The 17,519-nt window shown below is 41.5% G+C and overlaps 1 protein-coding gene across 3 annotated transcripts in view; it reads left to right on the forward strand.

The window, feature by feature from the left end:
* The window catches only part of ARHGAP28 (Rho GTPase activating protein 28), a 139,406-nt gene that overhangs the window by 110,735 nt on the left and 11,152 nt on the right, over positions 1-17,519 (forward strand). For all 3 annotated transcript variants that reach the window (XM_086372348.1, XM_086372350.1, XM_086372349.1), the window contains exons 12-15: positions 5,243-5,405; positions 10,603-10,685; positions 13,556-13,753; positions 14,105-14,218. In XM_086372348.1, the coding sequence (XP_086228474.1) occupies positions 5,243-5,405; positions 10,603-10,685; positions 13,556-13,753; positions 14,105-14,218 (558 nt within the window). The remainder of the gene's footprint in view (positions 1-5,242; positions 5,406-10,602; positions 10,686-13,555; positions 13,754-14,104; positions 14,219-17,519) is intronic.

Genomic DNA, 17,519 nt, shown 5'->3' on the forward strand with positions numbered 1-17,519 from the left:
TCAACTAACTGGATCAGTTCACACAGGCATCCTCTGTGGTGTTGTCATCATTTCTGATTCTCTCACTTGGCACTGTAGAGCGTTCCTCAACACCTATGACGAAATGTTATTCCATGATCCTGAGCTGTGCATTCTTTTAAATTAAAACAACAATAATAAAAGCAAACAACAGTAAAAGAACACATCAGTTCACTCTCAGAAACTGCCGCTTGTCTTGTCCCATCATTATTTTGGGGGTTAAACACTTCAGTTTTTTTTACTGAATTCTACGACAAAGTTTACTCTTTGTCCTAGAATTCACTGAGCCACTATTAGACGACCCCTGGTATCTATTGTCAGTTGTTTTAAACTTAGAAACATTCTCTGGCTTTCCTTTTAATGGACATCCTTATAGGAATTTGTAGGAATGGCTGTAACCACTAAAATACTCCCTCAGCAGTTCTGAAACCCAGTTCCATTGAAGGTAATGTTAGCATCTACATCTAAAACCACCGTGCAGTGGGAATTCCTTTACTTTCTTCCCTCTGTATGGAGGCTAAGTCTTCAGTTCAGCAAAGAAAAGAATTAAAGGGAAGCTTTGCTCATCAGTTGCCAGCAAGACATCCCACTTGCTCTGCCGGTACACAGATGAAGAGTCCCTTTCTGCCCTGGGTCACTCCCTGGTGGGTGGACCTGGAGACATGAGCAGTTGTCAATAATGAATCCTTGAGGAAAAAAACCTCAGGGAGAGGGAAAAGGGAACTTGACTGTGTTCAGAACTATTAAAAGGAATTGTGTAGGGGCGGGAAAGCATCTCTTCCCTAATTCATTTTGGCACATGCTTTGGGAGATTCTATTTGTATCAGCAATTTCAGTCTTATATAGAAGTATGAGGAGATATTTTTCAAGGTGGAAACTGAGAATCAATAGGCTATATCTTTGGAAGCTCCAGAAAGCAGGTGCTGGGACCAAGTTAGGAGGAGAAGAGGGTTACAGGAGGACCTCGCTTCTCAAGGATCGAGGGTCGGGGGAGGCGAACTTGGGGGTGTCGAGCCTCAGACCAGGTGCAGGCGGGACCATCACCCTGTGCACTGTCAGCCCCAACCCTGGGGAAGGGCCTGAGGCTGAGCAGAAGGTGCCAGCAGCTGGGGAGTCATCCACCTGGAGTTTTTGCAGATGAACAGCCAGTTCTGTTTTGAAGGGAAACCTGAGTGGTGGTCCACACTTTGTCACTGCATGTCTCTGGGATGTGACTTCCTTGGGAGTAGAGATTACTAAATCCTGGCACAGGTTCGCTTAAAATGCAGGAAAATTCCTAATGGCTCCTTAAGGTTCATACTTGCTAAATGGGATCTGGTTTTTGTTTCAGCTTCTCACAGGAACAGTTTTTACATATACTTCTAAATAAATGTGTCCTAAATCCGAGAACAAAAGCTGTCACTTCTTGGTTAAGTCTTTGTGGTTATATCTGTAGAGTCAGAGAACCAAAATGAAGTCAGGAGAACAAGTTTCCTAAACCGAATCAGACTCCATCCCTCTAAACTTCCCTCCATAATAGGGAAGCTGTATTTGTACATGTTCTTACTGACTTATTCTCTGTGTGTGTGTGTGTGTGTGTGTGCGCGCGCGCACAAATTAGTAGGGAAGAGTGGGAGCATAATGGATATGATTTAAAATTTCTATTTTTGAAAATAATTCAAAGGAGAAAAGATTACACAATGTTTCTTGTGTGTATGAAGTTTAACATCATAGCACACGTTGCTTTTCTCTAGCTAATCTTTGACTGAAAAGCACTTATCAAAGGCCAGTAATTCCTTTAACGTGCTCTAATAGACGCATGCATTCCTGAACCACATTAGGTAAAAGTCCCTTTTGGCCCTTAATCGGTTTTATGTAGTTTCAGCCTATTTAATTCCATTTCTTGTCCGTCCGAAAAATGTATTCCAGATGTTTTCGTGGTTTGAGCTCCAGGAAAGCCAGTGTGGAAGAATGCTGGGTCAGTGAATAGAAACAAGGGAATACTGCAGTTAGAAAGGCATTGCAACTTGATACAGCCAAGGGGTCTTTATTTCTTCCCTTTGTTCAAACTTGAAACTTAAAAAAATGTTTTCATCAGTTAGACTATTTTTTTCTAGAAATGTGCTTGGGGAAAGAAAGTTTAAAAAAAAAAAAATCTCCCTCATAATTATCGTCAAGTTGTGCCAAGTAGCTGACTCTAACCCTCAGGTATCACTGTGGGTTGTACTTTCAGAGCCTGGTTAGACTTACAGGGAAGCATCCCTGGGGGAAGCTGCGGATTTAGCCTCTCAGGGCACCAACCGCCGAGCCCATCCTGGACGTGAGGCCTTGGGTCATTTGGAACCAATTTAATGGCTCGGTGTTTCCAGTAATTTTCTTTTCCACAAATGACAGAAATTTGAGCCAAACACTGGGGAATATATTTTATGGAAGAAAGCAGACTGCTTTGACGTGCATGGCTTTCTTTTTTTGACTCATTTCAATTATTCAGAGGCTGCTCTAAATGCTTTGTGAGGATGTTACCTGGTCTTCTGGTTTCCCACCCTGAACTGGTTTTTTGAGGCTGAAGGTGGGTTATTTGCATTTTTGTAAAATTACCTCAGGAGGAGAAGCGGGATGGATATTTGCTCAGATGAGGTTTAAGGCCCTGGCTCCTGATCCTTGCCTGCTGCTGCTGCTGCTAAGTCGCTTCAGTCGTACAGTCCTACAGAGTCACACAGTCCGACTCTGTGCTACCCCATAGACGGCAGCCCACCAGGCTCCCCCGTCCCTGGGATTCTCCAGGCAAGAACACTGGAGTGGGTTGCCATTTCCTTCTCCAATGCATGAAAGTGAAAAGGGAAAGTGAAATCGCTCAGTCATGTCCGACTCCTAGCGACCCCATGGACTGCAGCCCACCAGGCCCCCTCCATCCATGGGATTTTCCAGGCAAGAATACTGGAGTGGGGTGCCATTGCCTTCTCCGGATCCTTGCCTAGCGTCCTCATTAACAGTTTAAACATCCACCCGTCTCTGGTGAGGAAGAGTCGGCCCCTGGTTCATCTGGTCCCTTGTTTAGGACACCGTGGAGCTCTGCACCAGCTTCCAATGTGCTCTGCTCCAAACTCAGGGAGGGCGTCCTTCCCCTCCTTTCTGTTGGCCCTCTAGACAGAACGAGGTGCCATTACTCCCCGAATAGCACTCCACATACACATAGGTTTCCCGTAGTAATAACACTAGAGGTTGTAGCAGAGACGAGGGAGGGTAAATGCGGCCAGCACTTACTGAGCGCTCTCTGTGGGCATGCCCCGCCCCCTGAGCTCTGTGTTATCCAGTTTAATCTCTGCAAGGTTGTTTGAATATCCCTGTTATGCAGTGGGAAACTTCACAGGCCTTCAACTAGACCATTGTGGAACCAGGATAAACACCTAAAGAATGTGGTTATACCTTAAGAATGCATTCCAGTATACAGTAGGTACAGACAAATGCTGCTTGATTCCACTTATACGAGGTACCTAAGAGTCAGATTCCTAGAGTCAGAAAGTACCTTGATGGATGCCAGGGTTTGGGGGAGGGGCGGTTGGAAGATGCAGCAGGGAGCCGGGGACTTAGTGTCTACTGGGGACAGAGTTTCAGTTTAGGAAGATGAAATATTAGGGAGATGGATGATGGTGAGAGTTGGACAATGATGTGAATGTAGTTAGTGCCACAGAACTGCACAGTTAAACGTGGTTAAAATAGTGTTTTTATATTATGTGACTCTTACCACAGTAAAAAAAAAAAAAAATTTTAATGAGTGTGGTTCTAGAGCCTGCCCTTGATCCTGGGGCCATGTTTCCCCGTAGGTGACAGGGAAGCACTGGAAGTTTTCAACAACAGTCACCTAGTGTTTCAGCCAGCCTCTTGTGGCATAGGTCTGTGGAAGTGGATCTGAATTATCCTGCTCTTGCCAGTGCTTCCTGAAAACCAGCTTCCCCTTGGCTCTCGGGCAGTGGGACAGGGAAACATTGGCTCCTCCCCCTCCACTTCTTGTCAATAGCACCTCCTTCTGCCCATTATCCCAGCCTGCAATCTTGAGAGCCATCCTGGACTTTTATTTCTCCCTCTGAGTCTCATATTCAACCCATCGCCTCTCCTTGAGAATTTTCCCTCCTGGGTGTTGCTTAAATGCCACCTCTTCTTCCTGTCCTGCAACTGCTCACCTAGGTTAGTCGCTGATTATCCGTCACCAGAAATGCCAGCGGCTGCTTTCGGTTTCCCCAGCCTTATCCCCACCAGCACCAAGCCCCTCACCTGCTCCCCCCCTCCACCACCAGATCACTTTTCCACCCAGCCACCAGAGATGGATGATAAATCTCACCTTGTCATCCTCTAGCTTCTCTTGCACGTTCAAGGCTGGAAGACTTAGGTTTCTCTTGAGAATAAAGCAAAGGCCTTAAGGATTTTTCACAGTTTTCTTTTTTAAAGTATCCTTTTTGAAGCAGTTATTGTTAGTTGGGAAACTGACTATAACTGCCTGGTGTTATTGGTAAACCCTGTAGTTCAGGGAGCAATAGAATGCCCTGGGGGTACTGGCCATCAAATGAGTTAATAATCTAAAATGGATAACCCAAATCAACTTAAGGACATTTAGTGATTTTTTTAAAAAGTATTAACACAGTGTTCCAAACCTTACAAAGTACCGGGCAAGCATGCAGGCATGTGGAAGACATGTGTCCAGCTTGGCATGAAACTTCTGTATTTGCTCCAGGAAGACGTCATGGGTATGCATGTTGCAGTGAGGTCAGAGTTCCTTTGTTGGGTTAGTTTTCATTCTGTATGTAAACCAGCCAAGAGGCATACATCCTTCATTGAATTTAGAAATATTAGTATAAGATGAGGTGGCAGAAGAAAGGAATCATTGGGGGGAAAAAAAGAAATAGAGGCTTTGTCAAAATCTAGCAGTGCATTTATCATGTGGGGATAGTCAGTATTCTGCCAAAACGATATAAATGAAGCTATGATCTGAGTAAAGAACTTTTGTATTTGTACAGATGGCAAATTACTTTAAGATTAGCATTATTCTAAAAGGATTTTAGAGAATGTTTTTTTTTTTAAAAATACATTCAGAAAGAGCTATTTCAGTTCTTCAATCGTGTTGAAAAAGAGGAGCTTAGTAGATACTGGCATTTCAATCTAATTACAAAAATAGTTTGTGTAATGACAGTTTTTAAAGGGGAAGAGAGGGGGATCAGGTTGTAAACTCACTGTTTTCCTTGATTTTCAGCAATACCGTGAAGAACTGGATGCCAAGTTTAATGCTGACAAGTTTAAATGGGAGAAAATGTGCCATAGAGAAGCTGCAGTGATGCTGAAAGCCTTTTTCAGAGAACTGCCCACCTCTCTCTTTCCCGTGGAATATATACCTGCCTTCATCACTCTAATGGAAAGTAGGTGGAAGAAGTTACATGCGAATGGATAAGATACAAGGTCAATGAAGTGGCACAGAGCAGAATAAAGATGCATAATCAGATGTGATCATAAGTGTATACATTTGCTGTTTCCTGGTAGTGCTTGGTGAAGTATTGAGTTTGATGGTAAACTGTCATCTCTTTGCATGTATATATTTAAAGTCTGGTCATTAGGATTTAGAGGGTTTTATAATGGTGGCTCAGATGATAAAGAATCTGCCTGCAGTGCAGGAAACCCTGGTTCGATCCCTGGGTCAGGAAGATCCCCTGAAGAAGGGAATGGCCACCCTCTCCAGTATTCTTGCCTGGAGAATTTCATGGACAGAGGAGACTGGTGGGTTACAGTCCATGGGATTGCAAAGAGTTGAATATGAGTAACTTTTCATAATCATTAAAAGGCAGAGAGGGATGTAGAAGGACCAAGGTCTTGAGATATGAATTCCTGCTCAAACATCTGTTAACCATGCAGTCAGCCTTTCTGAGCTTTATGGCTGCCCCTGTAGATTACAGATAATAACTACTTGTCAAAGTTGTTGTGAATATTGAATGAAGACATCTAAGACAGTGACTGGTATATAACAGTCTTTCAAAAATAGAAGATCTCTCCCTTCTTTAAATCCAGTGTCCTAGATCCGATGATGTAGCATGAAACAAGAAAGAGTTTTGTCTCTGAAAATTACTATATTGCATAGTGGTGTTTCTGAAGCTTATGAAGTCACATAGATGAGGCCTTAGCTGAGATCCATGCGTGTGTGCATGCTAAGTTGCTTCAGTTATGTCCAACTCTTTGCGACCCCATTGCAACCCCATGGACTGTAGCCCAACAGGCTCCTCTGTCCATGGAATTTCCCAGGCAAAAATACTAGAATGGGTTGCCGTGCCCTCCGCTAGAGAATCTTCCTGACCCAGGGATCTGAACCTGTGTCTCTTAGGTCTCCTGCATTGGCAAGTGGGTTCTTTACCATTAGCACCACCTGGGAAGCCCTTAGCTAAGGTACTTGGATTAAAAAAAGTATAGAAACTGGTCAGCATGGCTTGTATTTGGCAGTAAGAAAGTAAATTCCTCCTAAGGGTTGAGTATTCAAGAAGGTGTGACGAGAGAAATTTAGAAAAGTGGAAAGGTGTTACATAGTGTGGGCTTTGACTCCTAACCTGAGGAATTCAGGGTTCACAGCCTACATATGTATAAGCTTGCTAAGTAAATGGTGATTCTGTATGGACAGAAAGAGACCATGGCCCGACTGAGAAGATATATCCATATAAAGAGGTTGGCCACTGCTCAGTTCTCAAAGAGGTTACCACGCAGGAGTGAAAGCCAAAATCCAGGCTTTAATGATGAAAGTCTTATTGGTAATTTGAGAATGTGAGCCAAAAATTGACGTTTTAAAACACTACATGAACATAACAAGTATTATCAGTATCTGCCAGTTTACAACCTTTGGCAGGTTGGCCAGAACCATCAAATCCTTAAAACCACAATGAAAGAAAATAATAACAACATCCGAAGTTTTTTGACAAAACTTGTCCTGGAAATTAGTTGGTTCTCAATCTTTAAAATGTTTAACTAAACCAGATTCATAAAACAATCCTTTATGTCTTCAGAGAAGAGATTATGATTAGAGACTTTTCTAAGCTTTAATTGACATGCTGTGACCAGTGTCTCTGTTCTTTGTAAGATGTAGCATTTTTGTTTTGTGACAGAGAGAACTATTTCTCTTATTCTTTCTTTTTTTTTTTTTTTTAATTTCAGATATTGTATTGACTTGGCCAAAAAGTTAGTTCAGGTTTTTTCCATAACATCTTATAGAAAATCTGAACAAAGTTTTTGGCCAACCCAATATATTCCCAGTTGTAGAATTTCCAGTGGCTACTTTATACCTATTTTCTATTTATTGACCTTGCCTGTCCTTTCATTCACTGTAAGTCTGTTTTCCTTCACATCCTTGAGCATAGTTATCAGTATGATAACTACTTTACTAGTTCTGTCAGTATGATAGCTACTTCATAACTAGTTTTAACATCTGGGTCATCTGAGGGTTGGTCTCTGTTGATTTGTCTCTTCTCTTGAAAATGGGCCAGTGTTTATGTCAAGTAACTTTAAACTGTATCTGTAACACGGTGGCTTTTTTTTTTTTGAGACCCTGTACTCTGTAATATTTCTCCAGAGAATGGGATTTTTTGGATGGTTTTGCTTTTTGTTTGTATTTAAGCAGACAGTTTGTTAATCTTTACCTGTGCTACTCCACATATGCATGATTTATGGGGTGAGCCAAGATTTGGGTGGATTTTAAACCAGAACTGGGGCCTTCTACCTTTTGACCTTTCTGGGATTCCCCATAACTCCCCAGTGTGGTCATCCTGAACCCAGCCCTCGCATTGTTCAGGCCAGAAAAACTGGGGCTTTCTTTTGGAATTTTAGCCACCTTATGCCGTGCTCTCTATGGCCTGACTTCAGACTGAAAGCCAGGCGATTAGACACTCTCCCTCCACTGTTCCCTAATTCTAAGTGTCCGGTCCTGTCCTGAATCTGCCTGCCTTTGTTCATTCTCCACAGCTTTGTGTGGCTGCTTTTTGTACTTTGCCCAGAGTTTATGGTTATCTTAAGGAGAGTTGATTGGCAAGGAGCTTACTCAGCCATGGCAGAAGCAGAACCTCTTTGTTTGTAAGTCAGAAACACAGGAGCTTCTGTAAAGTTTGCTGTCCTGGAAGATGGGCTGCAGAAGTCTTAGCTTCACCTTGATCTGCAGCTTATATACTGAACAGTTCATCAGAACAAAGGGTGCCACAGAGGGGTTTTTTGTTCTAGTTTTTTTTTTTTTCTTTTGGTCTCAGGAAATTATGCAAGGAGGAATCAGTCTCCCATATAAGACCTGTTCAGAGAATTGTGTTTAAGAAGGAAATCATATTTAGTTCTTCTTCATACCTCTATTCAGATGTTGAAGCCAGTGTGCTTCAGGGAATGGAAAGAATCTGGAAAAGATCCTGAGAAGGTTCACAGGAGGGTCCAGGTTTCTCTATGTGACTTTGAAAGTGGAAAATACTAGATTGCAGTGATTAATTTGATACCAGCCAACCCTGCAGGGAACCCAGAGTTCTGGGCTGTGACCAGCAGGGAAAATGGCCTTTTTCCCACCTGGGGTAAGCTCTAGTTTTAATGAGATTTCTGAAGGGAAGAACAGTGGACATCTGTGTTTAAGCCACCCCTAGTTTTACTCTAAAATATAGTCTTTTCCACTTTTCATTTTCCCTTTTCAAACTTGGTCCAAAAATTTCCCATAAAATTAGAAGACTAATACTTGATCAATCAAACCTTAGATACTTTCCAGACAACTTTAATAATTTTTTGGGAAAATAATGACCTCAGGGCAGGGGGGGAAAAAGACTCAACTAGGATGCCATAAATGAATTAACTGCAAAGCGATTAACCACAAAACGTGCAGGGCCAGGTTTCCTAAGGGAAATGAAAATGGATTATTTGCCAGTTTAGATTTTTAATCTTAAAGGGGATTTCGTAATTTATCTGGAATTGATGGAAATACAGAGCCTGCATCTGCATCTATTGTTTTCCTCCAGAGGTTTTCTGGGTTGCATTAGAAAATTATAGACAGTCTGGAAGATATGCATTAAAATCATGTCTTCTCTGTCCCCAAACATTTATGCTGAGACATGCTCCCGATGGTGCCTGTGATTCAGACAAACTCACGTCAGCATGCATTAGCCATTTTTAAAAGCAACCTGGACCTGTGTCATTTTTGTTTACAAATCTGACATAAATTTTTAAAAATCCACATGAGGATTTGCTGGGCAATATGACATGAGCCTATAAATACTCCTGCCAACTGTTCCTTCATTTCGTGGTTACTCACATCAGTCATCCACTCTTAACTCGGGTGCCCATGACCTCCTGTGACCTAGGAACTTGTCACAAGAGTGTTTCCACTACTGTAAAGCCAAGTAACTGTAGGCAGCTGACTGCCTTTATCCACTGAGCCGTAAATTGATAGATTTTCCTGCAACTTGAGAGCTCCCCAGGGATTACAGAACTGCATGCTTCCCTCCAGGGCCTCCCCACCAAGAGACCACTTTGGGGAGAAAACAGAGAGAACCGGGCAAAGCCGGATGCTCCAGCTTACCCTCCATTTTCAGCACAGCCGGTTGTGGATTATCCCGTTGTTGGATGGATTTTCCTAAAATCCTTTCCCCAAAACAGGGAAAGAGCCAGCATTGAGAGCACACAGGAGTAGGATGCCAACCCTCTGGCGACACCTTCTGTCACTGCCGAGGAATAAAATAGTCAAGAATCTCAAGTGATCCAGCTGTGGTCACCTTCCCTTGTGGCTCAGCTGGTAAAGAACTTGCCCGCAATGCAGGAGACCTGGGTTCGATCCCTGGGTTGGGAAGATCCCCTGAAGAAGGGAAAAGCTGCCCACTCCAGTATTCTGGCCTGTATAGTCCATGGGGTCGCAAAGAGTCAGACACGACTGAGCGACTTTCACTTCGCTTTCCATCCACATCCCTTTAAGATCTGAAGTCAGTGTCGCTGATCATAATGACACCTACAGAGGTAACTGTGCAGGCACTGATGTAGGTAACTGTGCAGGCACTGATGTAAACAGTCTATGTATTAACTCGTTTAACCTTGGTAAGGGCCCAGTGAGGTAGGAATGATGACAGTCCCCATTCTATAGGTGATAAGCTAGAAGCATACGGGTTGAATAGCTTGCCCAAGGTCACTCAGGGACTTAGTAGTCGATGCAGAGTTTGAATCTGATTCTAGAATTTGTGTTCCTAATAATTGTGCTTGGCTGCCTCATTATGTGGAAATAAGATTTATGTTGTCTTGAATCGAGCCTTAGGCCAACTGTTAATAGCATCAAAGTAAAAGCAAGGTCTGTGCAAGTGCTTTGAAAAGGGAAGTGTCACACGGATCCAGAATTATTTTGAGGGTCTCATTGGCCACCTGCTCCAGCACTGGCGTTCTGGGATGCTAAAAAGGAGTTGATAGAGCCCGTCTCCTGTCCAAGGGAACAGACTCACGTTCTTGGTCACAAAACCCAAGTCTTTAGCACTGAAAGCTGTCGGGGCCCTCCTGTGCCCCTCGGTGTTAGTTAGCAAGAGACGCTGTCAGGATGCGTTAGCGTTATTCAACACGTGGGTATTTCTGTTTTCTTGTCAGGAGGGCCTCACATCCGAGTACAGTTTCAAGCCTTACACCTCATGGTCATGGCACTGCCTGATGCCAACAGGGACACAGCCCAGGTAGGTTGTATCAACCTTACGGTCTGCCGTCAACTCTTACTGGTCAGAAGAAACGGCCCAGGTGGAAAAATGAAAACTGTGTGTATGTCACATATACCGTACACAATTCAAACTTGGAAAACCAAAGAGCATCCCCTTTTAGGAGTTCAACCTTCTTGGTGAATTTCAGAAAGTTCTGATAGGCGTTTATACATTGGTGGCCCAGCCAAACTTTTATCAACCAGTCGAGCCTGCAGCAAGCTTTTTGCCTTTCCTGACACCCACTCCTGTTCCCCGGAGGAAGCCAGGAAAGAATATGAGTCCCAGAATCTTCTTTGAACGTTTCCGTTTCATTCATTCATTCAATCTGTTAAGAGAAACTGAGTGTCTATGATGTGCCAGGCACTGGGCTAGGGTTAGGAGTAGGAAGAAGCCAAGATGGAAGGCTTAAATGGAATAACATCAGAAGTAAATGAAACCCTGATTTAAATGAAGCTTCTAGAATGTTCATGTCTTACCATAATTCAATTTAAAGAATGATAGAATCAGGTTTTTAGAGATCTCCTGATTGGACCTTGACCTTTTCCAGATTAAGAAAATTAAGCTGAGAAAAGTTATTTCTCCTTTATTAGAACATTAGAACATTTCATAGAATTATATTCCATAGGTCTCCATCCAAAATATTCCTCCTTTTCTTTCAGATTCATTTCTTTATGTTTGCAAAGATCAGGGTTTCTGTTGCTGTTTTGATCCTGATTCTGCATACAGTAGGAAATTAGTTATAAGTACAGCAGGTGCCAGGTTCTTTTAAGTGAACTGAGGTGAGGATGAATTGGAAAGAGCCCGTCCTTTGGGGGCCAGTAAACACGATGCTGAAAACAAAGCTGATCCTTTGTGCTGCCTCCTGTCAGACGTTTCAGCTTGGTGAGGACCTTTTCTCCTCCGGTGAAACCATCTGCCAATTGTATTACATCCTCCACCCAAGACGAGGAATAGGTGGAGGCATGCAAATGTCTGTTTCTAGTACAATTTGGTAATTTTCCAAAAGCTAGAAATTTAGTAGCTTTGCTTTCTTTCCTTTATCTGAACAACTTTTTTCTTTCCAAAAAAATTAATTTGGTATCAGATATATGGGTGAAAATGTCATCTCCCCTTTCGTATCACCAAGGATGTAGCAATGACTAAAGAATTCAGCCCATTTCTAATAGAACGTCCTCTTCACTCTCTCTCTTCCACTGTAAATTGTGAGTGGAATGAAGATGAAGCTAGTGCATTGTGCAAATTAAGAGCTCTGGCTGAGGAGTTAGGCTTCTTTGGGCAAGTCCTGGCTCTGCCATTTACTTACGTAACACTGGACAAAGCTACTCAGTCGCTCCCCACCTTACTTTCTGTAACTGTAAAACAATATTAAATAATAGTACCTACCTCCCAGGGTTTGGGGGTGATGATGAAATGAGTGGATGTATGTAAAGTACTAAAAATAATACCTGGCTCTCAGTTAACCCACAAATAAACGGTAGCTGTGATCACTAGTATGTGCATATGTTACATATACTGTACAGAAATCAAACTTGGAAAACCGAAGAGCCTCTCCTTTTAGGATTTCAACCCTTTTGGTGAATTTCAGAAAGTTCTGATAGGCTGTTACATGTTAGTGGCCCAGCCAAACTTTTATCAAGCTTGCTTTTTTTTTTCAATAGTGAGAGCAACTGCATATAAGCATTTCCCTTTGGTCTGCTAAAGACTCCAAAATTGAAAAGCAGCGGAAAAATGACACCCCCAAAATAAAAGTTTTCTGCTTTTCAACTGACATATTTGTGAACTGAGAAATTAGATACTCATTTTGTTGTTGCTATTCTTTAAATTGTTTTATTTTTTAATCTCTTTGTTTTTAAAATTTTTATTGAGTTATTGGCATACAATCCTCTGGAGAAGGGATTGGCTCCCCACTCCAGTATTCTGGGACTTCCCTGGTGGCTCAGATGGTAAAGAATCCGCCTGCCATGAGGGAGACATGAGTTCCATCCCTGGGTTGGGAAGATCCTTTGGAGAAGGGAATGGCTACCCACTCCAGTGTTCTGGCCTGGAGAATCTATACAGTCTGGACCCCTATACAGTCCATGGGTTTGCATAGAGTTGGACATGACTGAGTGACTTTCACTTTTGACATATAACATTGATTTCAAATATACAGCATGATGTTTTGATATTAGTATGCACTGCAGAGCAATCACCATAGTAAGTCTTGTTACCCTCCATCACCATTACAGAAAATCTTTTTTTCTTGAGAGAACTATTAAGATTTACTCTCTTAGTAATTTTCAAATATGCAATACAATATTATTGACTATAGTCATCATGCTATGTGCTATATCCCCATAACTTATTTACTTCGTAACTTATTTATTTTAAAGCTCAGTTTTTTAAAATGTGTTTTTCTTTCCCAAAGAAACAGAAAATATTTTTAACAATATTGCCTTAAATTAAGAGTGAGTTACTTTTCCTCCTTCACAACAAAACTGCATTTCATGTTTATTTGAGCTGTAGTGTTTTTTCTCCCTTGTTTATTGTTTAATTTTAATATCTGTCAAACTTGCTTAAAATAAAAGAAAATAAGAAAATGCAAACTATTATTTATAGTGATCCCAATATGACAAATTCCATAAAAAATGGAGCTACTTTTATGAAGCAGAGAAATGAATAAATTCTTCACATTTCTCATCCACACTTTCAAGCAATTAAAGAAGAAACGTGACATGTTTAGCCATTCTTTAGTTCTGACCATTTTCTAGAGGCCTGGTGAGTGGGTACAGAAATGAATGACAGTAATCAGCAATGCCTTTTTATGATTTACAACTATAAATGTGTGACCCCGTGCTGCTTCTTATTAGGCCCTCATGACATTCTTCAATAAAGTCATTGCCAATGAATCAAAAAACCGCATGAGTATATGGAACATTTCTACTGTCATGGCACCAAATCTTTTCTTCAGTAGAAGCAAACATTCTGACTGTGAAGAATTACTCTTAGCAAACACTGCTGCCCACATCATCCGTCTGATGCTCAAGTACCAGGAGATGTTGTGGACGGTGAGTACCGATGTGACGACCTGGATGTTCCTCTTGCGTCCACCGGCACCCACCCAGGAAACATAAAGGCTGGTGAGCGAGCAGTGCCCTCAATCACAGGGGGAGATGGGAGACATGATCCCGGGTTCCTGGTGGTGTCTTTTGCATTCCATAGGGCTGCTCGCTCCCAAACATATTTTCCTTGAAACAGGAATCCTAATAGATTTTCCTAATCTTTATGAGGACAGAACCACAGTTCCTGGTTCCTGGATACTGAGTGGCCAGAAGGAGTAAACAAAACTGAAGACAGACTCTACCAGGGAGGGTCAATCCACATGTTTTCCTTCTTTTCAGGCTCTGTTTCTTCTCCAGGTTCCGTCTTTCTTAATCTCTCAAGTCAGAAGAATGAATGAAGCCACCATGTTGTTAAAGAAGCCGCTCCCAAGTGTCAAAAAGCTGCTAAGGAGGAAGACCATAGAACGAGGGGTAATGAGACAATAAATAAATGCACGAATATCATGACCACCAGGCTCTACTGTCTCAAAGGGATGCACAAAGTAGCTTGTAATTTAGAAGCAGAATTGTTATGTTCTCACAAAGTGTCACTCTTGTGACTGTAAACACTGTGGAAATTGCATTCATGACAGAGTGCTGTGGTAGTTCCATTTCGTTGAATTAGGTGTTGCTTGAAGTTTTTGAATTCCATCTATCATCATGAGAGATAATTCATTAATATTAATAAAGATAATTCCGTTAATAGTCTCTCAAGTACTTAAGGGCAAATGGTTCTTACAGATGCTGAGAGTCAACATTTTAATCCCCGTGAACTGGATTTAAGGGTGGTCCAGCTGTCAGTGTATCTAATAGCTAGAGACTGAGATTTCCATGGTGATTGGATGCTGAAAGGATATCTAATCCTCAAGTTATTTAATGTAAATTTGTTGCACTTCAAAGAATTTTTGCCTTAGCACAGTTGCTTGTGTGGAAATGCATAATGGGAACAGGCTTTAGAAGAATTATCTTTACTGCTTTAAAGATCTCTGAGGACGATCGCGAGTATCAGGCATAGCATTTGGCCTTGAGGAGGATGCAGAGGTACAGGAAACTCACTTTGTCCTTAAAGGAATGTGTATCCAGCAGAGAGATAACCTGATAGAGAAGTGTACACAAGAGCCATGAATATGCATTCCATGTCAGGCGTGTTGTGCAGACAGCGGGCTGGGGCTCACATAGAGGAGAAAGAAGTGTGTCCAATGTGGAGCATGTGGAGGCTTCGTGGAGAAAGTGGCGTTTGAACTGCATCTTGAAGGATGGATAGCATTCTAAAGGGAACAAAGAGAGGAGAGTTCATTCAAGGAAAGAAATAGTGAATCCCGAGGCAGTAAGGTAGAGGTATTGCTAATCGATCTATCACAGTCAGGATGGATGGCTGTGTTTCCTCACTATATACAGGCAAAGTGATTTCAGATCAAGTAGAACCAACATACTAAATTTGGGGAAAATTTTTTGTTTTAGTTGAGAAAAAATTCACACATAAAATTTGCCATTCTAACTATTTCAAAAAGTGTAATTTTTAGTATCTATTTCTAGTATAATTCACAGTGTTGTACAACATCACCACTGTCTAACTTCAGAATATCTTTACCATCCCCAAAAGAAACCCCATACCAGTTAGGCATTCACTCCTCACTACTCCCCTCCCCGCGATCCCTGACAAACTCTCACCTACTTTCTATCTCTATGAATTTACCTGCCTGGGCATTTCATGTAACTGGAATCATACAATATGTGGCCTGTTGTGTACATGGCTTCTGTCACTTAGCATAGTGCTCAGGGTTCACCCTGATGTGGCGCTCATCACTACCTTGCTTTGTTTGTTTGTTTGTTTTGCATTTTTCTTGGGCATCTCTTGGGTCATATGGCAACTCTATGTTCAGTTGTAAGTACTTTGATGAGGATTTTTGCACCAACTTTTATAAGGGATATTGGCCTTTAGTTTTTTGTTCTTGTTATGTCTTTGTCTGGATTTGGTATTAGGGAAATAACAGCCTTACAGAATGAGTTAAAAAGTGGTTCCTCCTTCTATTTTTTGAAAGAGTTTGAGAAAGATTAGTGTTATTTCTTTAAACATGAGGTAAAATTCACCAGTGAAGTCACCTGGTCCTGGACTTTTCTCTGTAAGAATTTTTTTACTACTAACTCAAGGTCTTGTTATAGCTTCATTCAAGATTTTCTGTTTCTTTTTGAGTCTGTATTGATAGTCAGTGTGTTTCTAGGACTTTATATCATCTAGGTTATCTAATTTGTTGAAATACTAATTGTTCATATAAATAGTATTATGATCTTTTTTATTTCTCTAAGGTTTGTATTAATGTTCCCTCTCATACTTTTGATTAATAATTTGAATCTTTTTTCTTGGTGAATCTAGCCAAAGGGTTGTCAATTTCTTTGGTCTTTTTGAAGAGCCAGCTTTTGTTTCATTGATTTTCTCTATATTTTGTTTTTCTCTAGCCCTTATTAAAACTCAGATCTTTATTTTTTCCTTCTTTATGCTTGTTTTGAGTTTGGCTGGCTTTTTTTAGTTTCGTAAGATGGAAAGTTAGGCTACTAATTTGAGGTCTTTTTTTAAAGTAAGCATTTCCTTCTATAAATTTTTCTCTGGGTTTTGGTGTACTGTTTCATTATTGTTCATTTCAAGGTATTTTCTAATTTCCCTTTGACCCATTGGTTATTTAGGCATAAATTTTCTAAATTTCCTTTTGTTATTGATTTCTAATTTTATTCCATGGTGGCTATGTAGCATGTGTTGTATTATTTTGATATTTTAAACTTGACTGAGACCTGTTTTGTGGTCTAACATACTGTCTGTCCTGGACAGTGTTTTATATGTGCTTAAGAATGGATTCTGCTGTCACTGTCCTACAGATGTCTCCTAGGTCAACTTCAGATTCTTCCTCCGCCCCAGGGTTGCTGTTTGTTATAGCTGTTATACATTTGTTAATGACTTTGCCGCTGAACTAATTTTCTTATGTCTCTATGTTTTGTGTGGCTGCTGAAATCTCTGTTCCATTAGCCTAGTGGTTTGCTGGTGTTTGCACAGAGATTTTCTTAGATACCTGGAGCCAAAAATATCTCCCAGTCTTTGCAGATGAGCTCTGTGTGCTGTGTGCTTGACACACCTTCAGCGTTCAGCCAGGCAGCTTACAACTTGGCCTGAACTTCAGTTCCTCTTTGGACAGTGCTTAAAGGTCAGCCAGAGGTGAGCACTTAGGATCATTCAGGTCTTTCCTGAATATGTGCACAGCCCTGAGCATGCACATGACCTTCTAAGTTCTCAGGAATATGTTGAAGCTTTTCAAAGACCTTACTCCCCAAAGCATCTAGTTCCCTTGGCTTGCCTCCCAAGATTTTTAATTAGTTTATATTTTCCCCTGCTCTTAGGCACTGCATCAGGCAGCAGTGATTAAAACATTTGCCTATAAATGTTTTCAACATCACACCGCTTTAGCACTGGTCAGGTTCCAAGTCAGACAAGATAGAGGCCAGCCAGTCTTCCAGGGAACAAATAACTAGAATTCCTTGTGAATGAGGTCCCTTCCACGCCCTTCAGAACCTGCACCAGGAATGCAGGCGGTTATTTTCAAGGCTGTCGCTGAGCTGTGGAGCAGAGATGGGAAAATGTAAGCTAAAATGCCACTGAGTTCACCATTCTTATCAAGACTCAGTCGTTTTTCTTACTTAAGCACTCCCCTGGCTGCCACTTTGGGGTTAGTTTCTAGAGTTCTGA

Source organism: Bos grunniens, chromosome 24 (assembly GCF_055505025.1).
Source record: "Bos grunniens cultivar Pamir isolate PY7600 chromosome 24, Bosgru_T2T1.0, whole genome shotgun sequence".
In the NCBI taxonomy this organism is placed as follows: Eukaryota; Metazoa; Chordata; class Mammalia; order Artiodactyla; family Bovidae; genus Bos; species Bos grunniens.